At 44.2% G+C, this 15,837-nt stretch overlaps 1 protein-coding gene across 1 annotated transcript in view; it reads right to left on the bottom strand.

The window, feature by feature from the left end:
• The window catches only part of PDS5A (PDS5 cohesin associated factor A), a 73,979-nt gene that overhangs the window by 2,316 nt on the left and 55,826 nt on the right, over positions 1-15,837 (bottom strand). Inside the window, exons 23-31 of the mRNA XM_015418355.1 lie at positions 15,000-15,123; positions 14,541-14,745; positions 12,763-12,877; positions 11,800-11,932; positions 11,183-11,302; positions 8,615-8,677; positions 7,304-7,449; positions 4,638-4,743; positions 2,643-2,998 (exon numbers count right to left, since the gene is read on the bottom strand). Of these exons, the coding sequence (XP_015273841.1) occupies positions 2,643-2,998; positions 4,638-4,743; positions 7,304-7,449; positions 8,615-8,677; positions 11,183-11,302; positions 11,800-11,932; positions 12,763-12,877; positions 14,541-14,745; positions 15,000-15,123 (1,368 nt within the window). The remainder of the gene's footprint in view (positions 1-2,642; positions 2,999-4,637; positions 4,744-7,303; positions 7,450-8,614; positions 8,678-11,182; positions 11,303-11,799; positions 11,933-12,762; positions 12,878-14,540; positions 14,746-14,999; positions 15,124-15,837) is intronic.

Here is a 15,837-nt window from a genome sequence, read left to right as displayed (position 1 = left end):
CTGTTTAAAAGCTTCCGTGTAGGAAGAGTTAAAATACCAGATATTGCTAGAAACCAGACTTAAGACATAGCTCCTCAATCTTGGGCTGGAATCTGTAAAGCTACTTGACACACGCCAAAGGGCAAAGCAGCCCAACTTGTGGCCCAGAAGTTAAATACAACCCAACAGCCATTCATGGTATCCTTTGTCCAGAAGCTTAATAAACTCCTCTTTATGCCTGACAGCAGAAAAGAGAAAGACCCCCCCACCTGCAATGTTTGTCAAGCCCCTAACAGGCCATAATACCTGGCTGGAGGTGCCACAAATTGTGCGGCTTTGACCAAGGGCTTGCACAAGCCCAGCTGGATTTCAAACTTCATTTGAACACCATTACCCACTTCAAAAGCAGCTTGTGCAAAGCACAGGGAGGCCAGCCCCACACTTTTTTGGCTGGTCTCGGTAACTAGTTGTTATTTGTGGTTAACAGTAACCTGGCCGTTCCACTGAGTCCTCTGGAAACTGCACAGCACTGAATTTGTGGATACTTGACAGGGTCCGTGGTTTCGCAGCAGGGTGACTTCTGGGTAAGCTTCTCCCATTCTGCTGCTTACTAGCGCAAGATGGATCAGGAGCCAGAATCAGATCAATATCCTTCCTTCTAACTCCACGATCAGCAACCGATTTCTAATAGAGGGCACACTTTGAACTGACAAGGGGCTAGAGGACTGGCAACTTTGGCACAGGCCTACATGCTGGGCCCTACTTGTGGAAGAGAAGTCCACACAAATCCCATCACGCCATGAACTCCTCTGAGCACAGAGGAACTGCTGCCAGGAAAGAAGGAGAGCTCTCCTCCTCCTCCCACGCCCGTATCAAGACACCCTGGATTCTTTGCACTGGAGGGGGGCAGAACTGGTTTTTCAGCCCCCCCCCAAAAATCCCTCCCCCCACAATCCATTTCACATTGCAAAGAACCCAGAGGGAGGCAGCCATTGTGCAAGACGGGAGGAGAGGCAGTCGCCCCTGGCGAGGGGATCTGTGAACCACTGGTTTTGCTTGTGTCTTCTTTGCTAATATGGAAACCAAGGCACAAGGGACACCGGCTCACACGGGAATCCCGCGTGTGAACAGAAACGGGGTCCTTGGCAGCCCTCCTTTTATGCAGCAGATCAGCCGTTTCCTGTGCACAGGGCCTAGGCGGAGGCAAATGGCAGGTAACTGCTGAGGTGAATATTGGGGATGAATCTGCCAAAGCTCCTAACTATGTCAAGGAAGCTGGGGTCACAGAGCTCTGGACTAATGTCTCAAGTAGAATGGGAGAAAGAAACGGAAACCTCTGTGACAGAAGGACCGGGGAGAACCTGAGGGATAAGAAGAACCCTTGAGATAAGAAGGAGCCTCCAGCAGCCTAACCTGAAGGGGAAGGAACGGTTCACACGGCTGTTCTCTCTCCCGTTTTGATTCCATCAGGAGCAAATCGCAAAAGGAACAGCCTATCACCTTCACTGGCCAGGAAAGAAGCCCCGTGTTTACTTGGAAGGCCTCTTCCTGCTTGTTCAACTCAGCAGAGTAAGTTGGATTCCCATCGTCATGCCAACAGAAAGCGCTCGTGCCTCTTTCTCTACCCCCCCCCCCTTCCCACAGTAATCCTCTGCGAACAAGAACAGAACGAGAATTTGGAAATGGTTGTTCGGGACACCACAGGAGAGAGTTTTCGGCAAACTGCCCTTTATACTCCGTACACTTCAATATTCATCCTCATCAAGTTAAAGGTTGCATCTTTCCCATAAAAAAATAATAATCCAGTATCTGTGCTAGAAACAGACCCAAAGAATTTTCAAGCGGGAGGAGTTTGTGAGAGGGATTGTTGCCATGTTCCCTTTCCCCCACTGCAGCCCCCAGAGCCTTCACAAAGTCACTCCTGAGGGACAGGGACCTACAGATACAACCAATGTTCCCTCTAAGCTGTGGAGTCTTGTGAGCCAAAATTCTATTTTGTGAGTTACTGGCATTAAAGTTGTGAGCGAGCGATTTGGCTATTGCATAAATTAGTTTGCTCCGGAGCCATCCTTTCTGAGCTAAGACGAAAATGTGTGAGCCAGAGGCTAAAAAACTGTGAGCTAGCTCACGCTAACTCAGCTTAGAGGGAACACTGGATACAACATGAATGTAGCTTGGGGGGGGGGGGGCTGCAAACAGAAAAAAAGGTCTCCATCCCGGTACCTTCAATAAAGTTGCTGTTTCTTATTTGCTAGGATTATAAATATATTAGCTGGATAAGAAGTTGGAATCGTATTACAAAGACTACAAATGTAAAGTGGGGTGGGGAGGAGCAGGAGAGCGTGAAGGTCAACAGAAGCAAGGGGACAAGAGCCAGTAGTAGGGTCAGGCCATGAAGTTCTTTCAAAACCATGGTTTAAACACCTAGGCTAATTCTGGAGCTGTCGATAAAACCATCGGTACCCTTTCCAAATTATCACCCAACAAAACCCAAGATTGCTATAGGGGGTACCGCCAAGTGCAACCCATACTGCCCACGTCTTAGTTAACACTAAAGATTAATGGTAAATGGCTCTGGTTTACCAGCGTTTCACTCTGCATTTATGACAAATCTATTTCGACATTTAGGAACAGTCCTCAAGAGCTGTGTGTTGTTTCCTTACCTTTGCAGATCAATCTGTCTTTGTGCTGGTACTGCTTTTTTCGCTGTGTCCTGCTGTTTTGGTGCTTTGGCGTTACTTGCCTCTAACCCCCCTGGACCTTCTTGACTTGGCGCTGCCCTTTTCCGTCCCCTGCCAGATGGTTTACTAGCTTCAGCATTTTTTGCCGTGGTGCCCTGAGATTCAGACTTGGGGGGACGCCCTCTCCGGGGTTTGGGAGGGACTGACTGTCCCATCTCGTCCGTTTTCTTTTCTTCCGTCTTTTGATGAATATTCTCTGCCCCAGCTGCTGCTGTGGTTCTTTTCTTCCCTCGCTCTGTGCTCACATTCCCTTGTGTTGCTTGATCAGAATTCATCTCCTAGAAAAAGAAAACGAATTATTAAGTCTCTGGCCAACTGAATCCTAGAAGGTCATCGCAGGGCTCTTTTTGTAACAGGAACTCCTTTGCATATTAGGCGACACACCCCTAAAGTAGCCAATCCTCCAAGAGCTTACAGTAGCCCCTGTAAGAAGAGCTCTGTAAGCTCTCGGAGGATTGGCTACATTAGGGGTGTATCGCCTAATATGCAAAGGAGTTCCTGCTACAAAAAGAGCCCATAGGGCAATTATACCCACTTCAAAAGCTTTGAGATGTTTCTGAAGCCTTTTCCCGAGAGCAACTATAATAACCAGCTTGCAAGCACCGCAGCAGAGAGATCTACTGCTGCAAGTAGGTGTTCTCATCCCCACAGCTATGCCTTTCCCAGTAGATTTCATTTTAATGCCATCGACCCGATTGGGATATGGGGTGACAAAAAAAGGATTCACTTTGAGTGTTTTTCAAGAGTTTGGCTAGCATTAACTCTGGCTAAGGTCAGTGCCAATATGAACCTTAGCCGCAGTGAATACAGGCAGGAAGAAACGTGCAAAACTCCAACGTTCTCTCATCAGCAAGCACGCTTTAAATGGGAGCGTGACCTGTTGCATCTGAAGTCTTTCTTTTCAACTAGACTGACAGGCAGCTCGCTTCAGTTCCTATGTGGCGGGGAAATGTGCCAACGGATAATACGAAGGGGTGTTTTTAGTTACCTAAGAATTCCCCCAAATTCACTCTCATGCCCAATTCAATGCGCTCCTAGTTACTTTGGTACGCTACATATCTATCTCACCCTTTTCCCAGGGAACTCTGGTCAACATACGTGATGCTCCCCCTACCCTGTGAGGCTGGTCAGACTCAGAGAAGGTAACCGGAACAGTATCACCCAATGAGATTCATGGCTAATTGGGGGAAGGGACCCTAGCGTCTCTCCAGTCTGATATTCTGTCTCCTACACTATACGTGTTCAACTTCTTTTCTTTTTTGCTTAAAACAAAGCAAGTCACTCAACTCAAAACAATAGGAAACAAACCAGAAATACATAATTACTACATTGCCAGGGTCAGTCCTTGCATCACTTAAGTCTCAACACAGATGCCCATCTCAGACCTGGACACTAAAACACGGTACCTGAAGACAGGTAGGGAGATTCCAAGCAAACCACTACATGTGCTGCCCAATGTTCCCTCTAAGCCGTGGAGTCTTGTGAGCAAAAATTCTACTTTGTAAGCTACTGGCATTAAAGTTGTGAGCGAGCAATTTGGCTACTGCATAAATTAGTTTGCTCTGGAGCCATCCTTCCTGAGCTAAGACAAAAAGGTGTGAGCCGGAGGCTAAAAAACTGTAAGCTAGCTCACACTCACTCAGCTTAGAGGGAACAGTGGTGCTGCCACGCAGAGGACTAAATCTTACCTCTGTTACCCACCCCTGTCTAGTAAACATTTGAGGGCTTTTCCTCCCTCACCAGATATTCAGTAACTAAGATAAACCCTGTTTCAGTCAGCGACCTTCTTTCTATTCCTCAGCAGAACCAGTGTTATTAATCTGCACTCTGTTTTCATGGGATGGCGAAGCAAATATAGTAGTTGCATAAAACATCAGGTAGCAATTCTGAGACATCTTTTAAGTACCTCAACCATACCTTGTTTTTAACAGGTTCTGTTTTTGCAGGCGTTACAGAAATAATTCTGACCGGATTCTCGTCATTTTCACTGACGCCAGTTTCTGATATGTCTGAGCCCTGCTCTCTGTTGGAGGAATTAACACCAGTCGGTATAATATCTGCTTTTATTAGGCAGCCTTGTAAGATTTTCTTCCTATTTCAGTCTACCTGGTTAATTTAATAAGCTAACAGGTTGAAAAGCCTAGATCTGCCACTCCCAAAAGACTGTACTTCGAGCTTACAAAATAGCAATTTTATATATTGATTACATTTTTTATTTAACAAAAATTAAGGAAGGCATATGTTGTTCTCTACTTTTTCATTTTATCCTCATAACCATCTCATGAAGTACCATTAGGCTGAGAGAAAACAAACGGCCCAACATTGCACAGGTAGTGCATACATGGCAAGTGAGGATCTGAACCCAGGACTCCACAGGCCTGCCCTAGTCTAATCACTACATCATACTTTATTTACAGCACAATCTAGCAGAGAATCAGATGCGTTTCAGCTCACCGAGTTCAACAGGCTTGGAGATACCTACCTCTGAGCCAGACTGTAGAGGCAGTCTTTCATTTCACAAACTCACCAGGCCACAGGTATGGCAACACTACAATATAGAATCCCTATACACTTGCATATGCTATTAATCTATTCTGAGATTCTACAATCAGTAGAGAGAACTTTTTTGCTTGAGAAAAGTTCTCAATTGGCAATCAACCTTCACCTTTACCTCATTAGCCATAATTACAGCATTAAAAAATTTAAGGTATTGCTTAATACAAGGTATTACACTGGTGGGATTACTGCACTAAAGCAGTCACATATGAATTTGAGAATATGCTTTTCCTGCACTTTAAGCAGCCAGGTCCACATAACACTGAAGTCAGAATAAATGCAGAGGCGATAGGGGAGACCACACAGGTTTCAGTTCAAAATAAGGCTTGGGACTGAGAATAATACTCCAACAAATTAGGTGCTCAGCTGCACAGCGTCTATAACAGCAAACACTTTGGAGCGGTTACTGTAAGTCACAGAACAATCCATATTGCAATGGAGTGGGCTATGGCTCAGTGGCAGAGCATCTGCTCGGCATACAGAAGATCCCAAGCTCAATCCCCGGTACCTCCAGCTAAAAGAAGCAGGTAATAATAATATTTAAAAAGACTTCGGCTTGCGACCTTGGAGAGTCACTGCCTATCAGACAATACTGACCTCGATGGACCAATGGTTTGAGTTAGTATAAGGCAGCTTCATGTGTTCAAGTCATATAGACATCTTATGTATCCTTCTACCTAGTTCTGAACCATGCCCCTGAAGTATAGATCAAAGAATCCATACAACGGGGCCATGCATAGATAGGTAAAAAATTTCCTCTACAAACCCAAGGGAAACACCACGTTTGATGTTATTATTATTATTATTATTATTATTAATAATAATAATAATAATAATAAATACATAAAAACAACTTTATTGTCATTGTACATAGTACAATGAAATTAAAGATGCAATCATTTCAGTGAACCATACTCATATACACTCACACAACCATTCACAACCATCCCATAACTCCCCTTAAGGTTCACATTGCAACTTAAACCACCAATGTCACCCAAATTCCAATTTCATACAGCATTTAAAGCAATAATAGCTCTCAAATAAAAACTATTTTTTAATCTGCTTGTCCTTGTTTTAATTGTCCTATATCTTCTACCCAAAGGCAGCAGTTCAAACAGGGAGTGTTCAGGGTGTGACAAATCCTGCAAAATGTTCTTTGCTTTTTTCAAACATCGAGAACTATACAATTCCTCCAAGAACGGGAGAGGGCAGCCAATAATCTTCTGGGCTGTGATAACTCTCCGGAGTGCTTTCCTATCCACAGCCGTACAACTGGCAAACCAGGCACAGACGCAGTATGTTAAAATGCATTTTCTCACTCAATCTGAATTAAAGCACTGAGGGGAACATAAAAACTCAAGTGGATAAAAATGAGATCTCGTGATGCTATGTTGCGAGATCTCATCCATTTGGGGGACTGCCTGGTAACCCTAGTAACAATGCTGCAGTAATGTGAGGGCAGCAGAAACACCAGGGAGGTGGTGGTGGTTGGTGAAGAAGAGGGAGACAGAGAGAGGAAGTCGGCATGGGAAGGAGAGGCAGGCGAGAAGGCGAGCGGCAGAAGGAAAGCGGAGGGAGACGGAGGTGGAGGCAAAAGGAGGATACAGCAGTGGAGGATCCCCCCTTCCTGCAAGTGATTTGTGGATCCCCACCCTTGTATTATGCCTATTGCAGCTTGTCTAGTTTAGTTGGGAGATTCATCAACATGTCAGTAAAAACTGTTTTCGAATAATCTGATATGACTGTGGAAAAATTATATTGCTCTAGCTGAATTTCCTCTTGAATTAGTTGGACGGCAAGCCAAATATTCTTCAATTAATTTGTTATGCAAATCCCTGGAACTTCTACATACTTTGAAGTTTCAAATTCTCTTTGGAAGAAGGACAAACGGCATTACTCTGCCCCTAGCAACCTGGCATGCAAGAGGATGGAACAATGGCAATTATCCGGACAATTAAGATGAGTGCCATCCAAGAGGAAAGCCTGCTTTTGAAATCTAAACCGTGCTGCTGCCGGAAGTGTACCTTGATCGGTTTCCTGCAGGAGAGCTCAGCTCTGAGTTTACGCTATTATTGCTTCCAGTTTCTGATCCTGCACTTCTAATATACGGTCTTCTTCCCGTTGCAGAAAGAGGTTTGTTTACTGCACCTAACACGCCAGTTGGTTTGGGCTGAAATAGACAAAGTAAGTTCGTTTAAGCATGTACAGCTTCACGATGCAGTTTAACCACTTGATTTTAAAACTCTTCCTAACAGTAGTGAAAAATAATCATTTTACGGTGAAATGCAATAAATTCCACTTTGATCACTGGAACACATTCCTGTGTAAGTCAGCAGATGACTGCAGTCTTAGTAAATAACATCTAACTGAAACTCTTGACTGACTCACATACTCAGCCAACCGGATTCACTTCCAAAGCCCCTCCCCCTCTCTGTCAACCACCAATCATACCACACTTGCCTCTCTCAACCACTCTAGTCTATCTACCAAACATTTAAAGACACACACACACACACAGAGAAATAAGGAATCGTTACAGTGCCCTTTCAGCTTTAGCTACGAAACACTTCCACCTGAGGGGAATGGCTAAAGCCACCACTACTTACTGTAAATGCCTGAGCATTCACAAGCTGCTGGGATAATTTTTGTTTCCATGTGGATATACACATGAGACACACGTACAGTGCATTATCACTCCACAAAGTACTAGAAGACCTTCAAGCCTTCATTCCAAGAACAGAACGAGTGTAAACGTGTGTGTATTATGCCACATCATTACAATACTTTCCTTAAACTGTACTCTGAGATTAACCACGGGCCATTCTAAAAGTGGCACCCAATCCTCACTAAGCAAACGTGTGATAATTTGGCATATTTGAAGTAAAAATGAAAAACCTTACTCCATCATTACAAAATTGAGAAACTAGGACCCAATTAACAAATTACTTAGCTACACTAGTCTCTTGCTGAAACGAAGGGGGCTACATCAGTGATGGGAGTTTTCTGGCAAAATCTGAATAGGAAAATTTTCTGATTCAAATTAGAATAATTTAACCATTTAAATAATGTTAGCGGAAGAAGGCAAATGCACCATGTGCAAGCACTGGGGTTTGCTCATGCTTTATATCCCGCATTTAGCCCATCTAACATGACTGATTTGAGGCACAACAACCCGACAACTATAAACAGAGACATACGTGGCATGAAAAATTATCTATAGAAGAATTTTTCATTTTGGAAAAATTTTCCACGTTGTATCACTGGGCTATGTTCATTTAGATGGACACATTGACTGATAATGTGTTGCACATAATACTTGATACCACCAACAATACCTTTCCTGTTAAAAGAAGAACTCTTGTCTCTTCTGAAATATAATTCCTGTCATTGCAAAAATCCTGTAGAACAAAGAAATATTACTTTATTTCTTCTTGTTAACCTCAGCATTTTCAGGGTTCAATAACATTTCTCAGGGAGCTGTCAGATTCTGAAATTCTTTCAGGTTTTGGTATCAGTGCTTCTAAACAGCTATTTCTAATAAATACAATTTTCATTCAAAAACAGGACTAGTGTGAAACTAGTTCGGGAAGCCCAAGATGTCTTTATCCTTCACTTTCTCAAACAGGTGCTGTGGTGACAAACTGCTTTTTAAAATGATGAGTTTCAAATGCAGTGTGATGTGATAGGATATGAGATTTAAATGTTCCAGTGAGCTAGGACAAAGTGTTTCATAAACCTACAATGTCCTGGGGGGTCCTAACCAAAACCTATCATGTTTGTTAGGCAATGATTACATGTGCAGCATTTTTTCTTAATTACAGACTTACAAGTGATAAGGGGGGAAAGTTTCCTGTTGAGCAGATAGCATTTAAACTTCATACTGCCCTTTGAAAAGTCTTAAGAGAAACGTCCAAACTGTAAGGTTGTAAATAGTTTCTTCTGATAAGCCTGTGAAACCAAAAAGCCCTCCAGATATTTATTTCTAACGTATGTTCATGGCCGGTTCAAACTCCTAAAAATGATGAATATTAAAAAAGGCACACATTTAGGCAGGGGTCATTTCGTAGAAAAAGAGCTAGGGGAACTCATTAGCATAACTCATTAGCATATGCCACACCCCCTGACATCAGGGGCCCGGTGGTGGACCTGCAAGGCCAGCGGGCGTGCGAGGAAGCCCCGCCAAGGCCCTCCCTGGCCCCAGGCAGGCAGGGGTGGGGAGAGGCGGGGAGGAAGCAACTTACCCTCCCTCTTCTCCTGCCTCCTCCTGGCTGAATGAGGGCTGGAAGCGGGGCGGCCGGAAGCAGGGGGTGGGGCTTCGTCATGTGCCTCGCCCCCCTGTACCTCACCCGGGGGAACTGCGTTCCCCCCCGAAATGACCTCTGCATTTAGGTAAATAAATCTTTCAGTTTCTGGGACGAACCCTTCCTAGCAGATACAGGAGTAGATGGTGAAGAAAGCTCCAGCCAAATGCCTTTCCTACAAGATTAGTTAAAAATAGGAGCTGCGGTGGCTCAAGTGGTTAAGACGCTGAACTGCAGGCTGTGGAAGGTCGGTAGTTCAGCAGTTCGAGACCCGAGTGCCGCATGACGGAGTGAGCTCCCGTCTCTAGTTCAGCTCCTGCCAACCTAGCAGTTCGAAAGCAAGAAATTGCAAGTAGATAAATAGGTACCACTTCGGTGGGAAGGTAACAGCGTTCCGTGCGCCTTGGCGTCTAGTCATGCCGGCCACATGACCACGGAAATGTCTTCGGACAGCGCTGGCTCTTCGGCTTGGAAACGGAGATGAGCACCGCAACCCTAGAGTCGGATTCGACTGGCTTTCGAGCAAGGGAACCTTTACCTTTACAGGAAAAATGGTTCTCATTCTTCACGCTGGCCGATGTGTCCTCCTGCTGGCAATGGACTAGAAGGCCAATAATCCAAACTGCACGTGGTTTTCTTGCTCTGACCTAGATGGCCCGGGCAGGTCTGACCCTGTCAGAACTTGGAAGCTAAGCAGGGTCAACCCTGCTCAGTATCTGGATGGGAGACCACCAAGGAAGCCCAAGGCCACTCTGCTGAGGCAGGCAATGGCAAACCGCCTCTGAATGTCTCTTGCCTTGAATGCCCGTGAGGGTGGGTCACCACACGTCAGCTGTGACTTGGGGGCACTATCTACTACCATCAGTCTTTTTAAAGAAAGGTGAGGGCTCTTTTTGTAGCAGGAACTCCTTTGCATATTAGGCCACACACCCCTAATGTAGCCAATCCTCCAAGAGCTTACAGTAGCTCCTGTAAGAAGAGCTCTGTAAGCTCTTGGAGGATTGGCTACATTAGGGGTGTGTGGCCTAATATGCAAAGGAGTTCCTGCTACAAAAAGAGCCCCGGGCTAGCTCACAGTTTTTTAGCCTCCGGCTCACACATTTTTGTCTTAGCTCAGGAAGGATGGGGCTCCAGAGCAAACTAATTTATGCAGTAGCTGAATCGCTTGCTCACAACTTTAATGCCAGTAGCTCACAAAGTAGAATTTTTGCTCACAAGATGCCACAGCTTAGAGGAAGCATTGTACTATACTGTGGCCTAATTAAGATAAACCGAACATTTCGTGCAGTTTCTGCATTTCAAAGATTCCATCACTTTCATTCAGATTTGATGTTTATAAATGACAGTTCTTCAAGATTCAATAGTCCACAACATCTCCAAATGACTGCAAATAAATTTAGTGGTGTTCTTCTTTCATTAGAGAAGGAACAGAATAGGACAACGTTGGGATAATTATCTACGTGGATAATTTAGTTAATAAAAATCAAGAGACGTGAGCGCCTTCCCTTGCATCTTACTGCACTTGAAGCTATACCAAACTAGAAAATCTAGTCTCAGGTTGTTTTTCATTACCTTTCCAAAACTGAAACTTAATGAAATTACCTTTTCAGGTTGTGTAAAAAATTTGGTTGGCAATACAGGATCCTTTGGAGACTCTGCATTACATAAAGCACTTTTGCTGTTGATTACACACAGGGCCACATCACATACGGTGTAGAGTTTCTGAGGGAGAGAGAGAGAGAATGGTACTTTTGGAAGTTAATTTGCTCTTTGAAAAGAGAGCAAAATTGTGTTTACACTCTAATGCACAATTCTATAAACTTCTTTTGTGCTTAAAATAAAACCCACATTTCCCCTCCCATATCTCATGGTACACATCTTGGTTTATACGCAATACTATTAATTGTGAATAATACGTTGTACATAAAGACTGGATGGCTACTATAGAAGAAGATCCTCAAGTTTCCTACTTTCACATTATGCCTATGAATCACAAACATTTATATTATCCCTTTTCAATGGAACACAATTAGCATTGCTTCCTGACAACTATACTCTGCTAGAACTTTGAAAATATGCAACCGCTAACATGAAATGATTACAACTAAAGTTCTCTATGGAGATAAATCAGAGATTCTGGCTTAGCGCACGTTCTAAAGCATTCTGTCTCATTCAACAACTGACTTCAAAACCTTTCCCCCTTCCACTACATTTCTTACTTCGTTGGCCTTTGGCTCATCTGGAGATTGCGCATCCCGCGTCAGTTTGATGCTCTCCGTCATCTTTTTCATGAAGGCATGGCTGTTGTTTTCATTCTTTGTCATCAAGACTTCCAGCATGAACCACAGGCACCTAATGGAACACAAGCACCCAAATGTCAGGATTCATTCACAACACTAACTCCTTACCCTATCAGAAAGCACCTTTTGGGTGTGAAGGCTCCTCCTTCAAGCTCTAAACTGCATCAAGCAATCGCACTTTCATGGTTTTAACTACTTAATAAAACTTTAAAAACCCTGAATTTTTCTATTAAGGGGAAATGGGAGAAAGTCAAAGAAAGCAGACCTCAGTAGTTAAAAAGAGATCAAACAGCAGAAATTAACTGCAAAGAAGGCGCTGGACTGGGAGAAAATATGGCCTCAGTGTTTAGGAAGGAATAGCTTGCATGGAGTAGAACTATCCTAAATTAGCAAAGGCTATTGTGAAAGTTAAAAAGTCCTCTGTTTAGTGATAACCCAAAAGCTTAAAACTCACTCATGGAACTGAGTGCTCATTGCTGTTAGTATGTATAATTTTACAGCAGTTAACCCCCACCCAGAGAGTCCCCTGAAGATATCTGAAGTTTGGCAGATCAGGTGCTGTAAGCTGCTTGAACAGAAGATTGCCTGAGAATTATATACAGAAACCTCTGCATTCCTCAGAGGAAGAATACTGTACTAAGTGAAATACACACACACACACACAAACAAGGGAAGGTAGAAATATGCCAGATAAATGCTCCTGTTGATAACAAAGACTTTCCTAACATTACACAGGTTTCACATAAAAACATTGGTGAAAGAGCTGGGGATGGATTTTTTTCTTCAAAAACCATACACCAAATTTCCAAACAGATCATCCACAAATGCACTGATTTCCATTTACAGTTTTTTTCCATAAGCCTAATACAGGACAACACATACTCTTTGATATCACGAAGCTGATCAACATCTTGAGGTTTTGTAAAATCTGGATCGTGAGCCAGCAAGTGAATCATGTAGGGTACCACGTATTCGGGCAGCAGAGATAAAAGCTTTTCTGGAACAATAAGGCATAAGAGCTCCGTAAGCAACCAATGGATATAATATACAACACATAGAGAACATCAGAAGGCTGGTTCAGAAGGGAAGGAGTCTCGTATTTATGCAGCGCTCTGCTTCCCCCTCATGTGCTTCGAGTTGATTAGTTATTTCCTGTTTAGTGCAAAACAGTTTATCATTCCAGAACAGTAGATCTGGCAAGTTATGGTTTGTATTAGGGCTGCCAAGTGGGGGCGGGGGGGGGGTTAAACCCCTGCTTTGGAGGCCCGATTCCCACCATCGCGGAATCGGGTCCCGGGGGGAACTCCGCCCCCTGAAGCGCAGTGTGGTTGCGGCACCTCTGGGGGAAACCCCTCTGATGATCGGGGCCACGCCCCCAACGTGAGCGATGTAGCGCGTCACTTCCTGTGATGTGCTGGCGGCGCGCGCTTCCCCGGAGAGCTCCCGGAGCCCGGCGAGGCTCCCCCACCGCCAAGGTAAGTACACTTGGCAACCCTAGTTTGTATGCTTAACCTGGGATCGCAAACTAGCTTCAAGTCAAGGCATGTACCATTCTGGTTTGGAGGACAGCACAGAGTACAACTTGTTAGTTCATATGTTATTTTACTTTACTTTTTATGCCCCTTCTTTCTCCCCAACAGGGACCCTAAGCAGTTTACACCATTTGTCACTCTTCATTTTATCCTTCATTTTATCCTCACAACAACCGCCTTGCGAGGTAGATTAGGCCAAGGGGGTATGACTGGCCCAAGGTCAACCAATGAACTTCCAGTGCAAAGTGGGGGTCTGAACTGGGGTCTCCCAGATCCTAGTCCCACCCTCTAACCACTCCACTACACTGGATGTAACAGAAAATTATAGTCTGTGCCAAACAGAAACTGTCAAGCTCGAGTCTCACTTGTCAGATAATGTTATCTAGCTACACTCCAGCTCTGTGGCCTCAGGGGTTAATTGCTTTCTCAGAAGAACTCAGTCCACTGCTTTTTCTGGTTTCCTAGCTAGAAGGGGGGGGGGGTGCGTGCGTGTGTGAATGTCTGCTTACGCTTCCCTAGTACCAGCTTGGAGTAGTCTACAAGGGCCTGGGAAATGTATGATCTCAGCATCCACCCTGACCTTGGATGCAGGGAATGTCTAGATAATGCAACGGCTAGTGGCAGATGGGGGGCAGGTTTGGATCTTTGGCGGGCTGAGTAAGGATACCGATTGGGTAGTTTGACTTAGGGGGAATGTCTTGCATATAGTATGGGGTCAGGCCTGGCACCTGAGTGTCAGTTCTGACATAGACTTTGTCCATGCTTGGAACCTTTCCACTTCTCAATAAACAAATCTTCTTGAGACAAGAGTGTGGTGAGAGGGATTGCGTCCGACACCTGACACTAACCAACTCTTGAGTGTTGGGAGGAGAGGCTTTTCCCTCCGATTCTAAGCCATGGTTTTGCAGTACAAGCAAAGAGACCCAGAAACATCACTGTTTTGCTACTGTACAAGCAGGCAATACAGCTATCTCCTTCCTTAAGGAACACCCTATAAAATGAACTTGTTATGTTTCTTGGGAAAGTTTCTGAAAACAAACATATTCAAGCACAGAAAGTGAGAGTGCCCAAAACAGTACTTGGGAGTAAAAATATCATGAGAGAGAATTGGCAGGAAAGTTTACTAACCATTGGCCATAGGATTCTGCTTAATGTACTCTCGCCGTATACTTATATTTTTTAGCAAGCACTGTCTTGCATGTGCTCTCCTTTCCTTTACAGGGTCTTTGGCACACAATGCAAAAATTGCCATGTACTCCAATGGGAGCAGTAATTTTACCAGTGCTTTATGTAGCTTCTGAGCAAATATCTGCCTCACCTGGTAACATTCATCCTGTAAGAGTTAAAAGAGACTTTTTAAAAAAACAGTGCAACTGAGCAAGAAAAATTTGATAAACTCTAAACATTAATTTTAAAACACAGTTCCACAGAGCGAAACATTTGCAATGTTCAAGGACAGGCACAAGACGAATGTTGCATCACAAGAAAGGAAAAATATAATCTTCTCTTGAATACAAATTCTGTGGCTGGGAATATGAGCTGCTTCAATTAACTGTCCATTGCAACCCTTCAAGGGTAGTTACTTACATTAATGACCAGTGCACAGAGCTGGAACTGCTCTGGGGTTATAATTTCATGGTAACAAGGCTCCTGTGCAAGCTTCATTATGGCACTGCCTGAAGCCAACCGTAGGCGGGACATATCAGACTTGCTGCATACAAAAGAAAACAAATTGTCCTCTCTCAGAAGTCACAGCTGTGTTTAAAGATGTGCATACGGCACAAAAATTCTAACACACGTCACTCAAATACCCCAATTTCTACTTAAGTGGGTAACAACCTGGTCCCAAAAACCTTTAAAAAGCAGGAAAAAAACAAACCCACATATTTCAGATGCTCATTAACAACCTGGCTTCTCCACTAGATTTATTTATTTTATTTACTTTATCTCTCTCCCCAATGGGGACCCAAAGCGGCTCACGCTGTTCTCCTCTCCCCCGTTTTATCTTCACAAGAACCCTGTGAAGTAGACTAGGCCGAGACTACGTGACTGACCCAAGGTCACCCAGAGAGCTTCCACGGCAGAAGTGGGGATTCGAACCTGGGTTTCCCAGATTCTAGCCTGACACTCTAACCACTACGCCACGGCAGCGTAGATCTGTATCAGGCTGTGGTAAAAGCCTGATCCCCTGACTCAGTATATTGACGGTGGTACTTGGTCATGGGTAGGGTCAAGCAGTTCTCTTGCAAGGGCAGCTATCCAATGAGCAGGGCTAATCTTTATGCCAAGACCAACTGTCACAGTGTCACACATCTCTCAAAAAAAACCCACCACCCTAAACGTTGACCCAAAACAGCAGGATCCCAAGCCGGAAGATCCAGTACGCTCTAAAGATGCCACAGCAACTGCAGGCGGCAAAACTCTA

This window comes from Gekko japonicus, unplaced genomic scaffold (genome assembly GCF_001447785.1).
Source record: "Gekko japonicus isolate JY-2015 unplaced genomic scaffold, Gekko_japonicus_V1.1 scaffold55, whole genome shotgun sequence".
Classification (NCBI taxonomy): Eukaryota; Metazoa; Chordata; class Lepidosauria; order Squamata; family Gekkonidae; genus Gekko; species Gekko japonicus.
The sequence above is the reverse complement of the archived record's forward strand: the minus strand, read 5'-3'. Positions and strand labels throughout refer to the sequence as shown.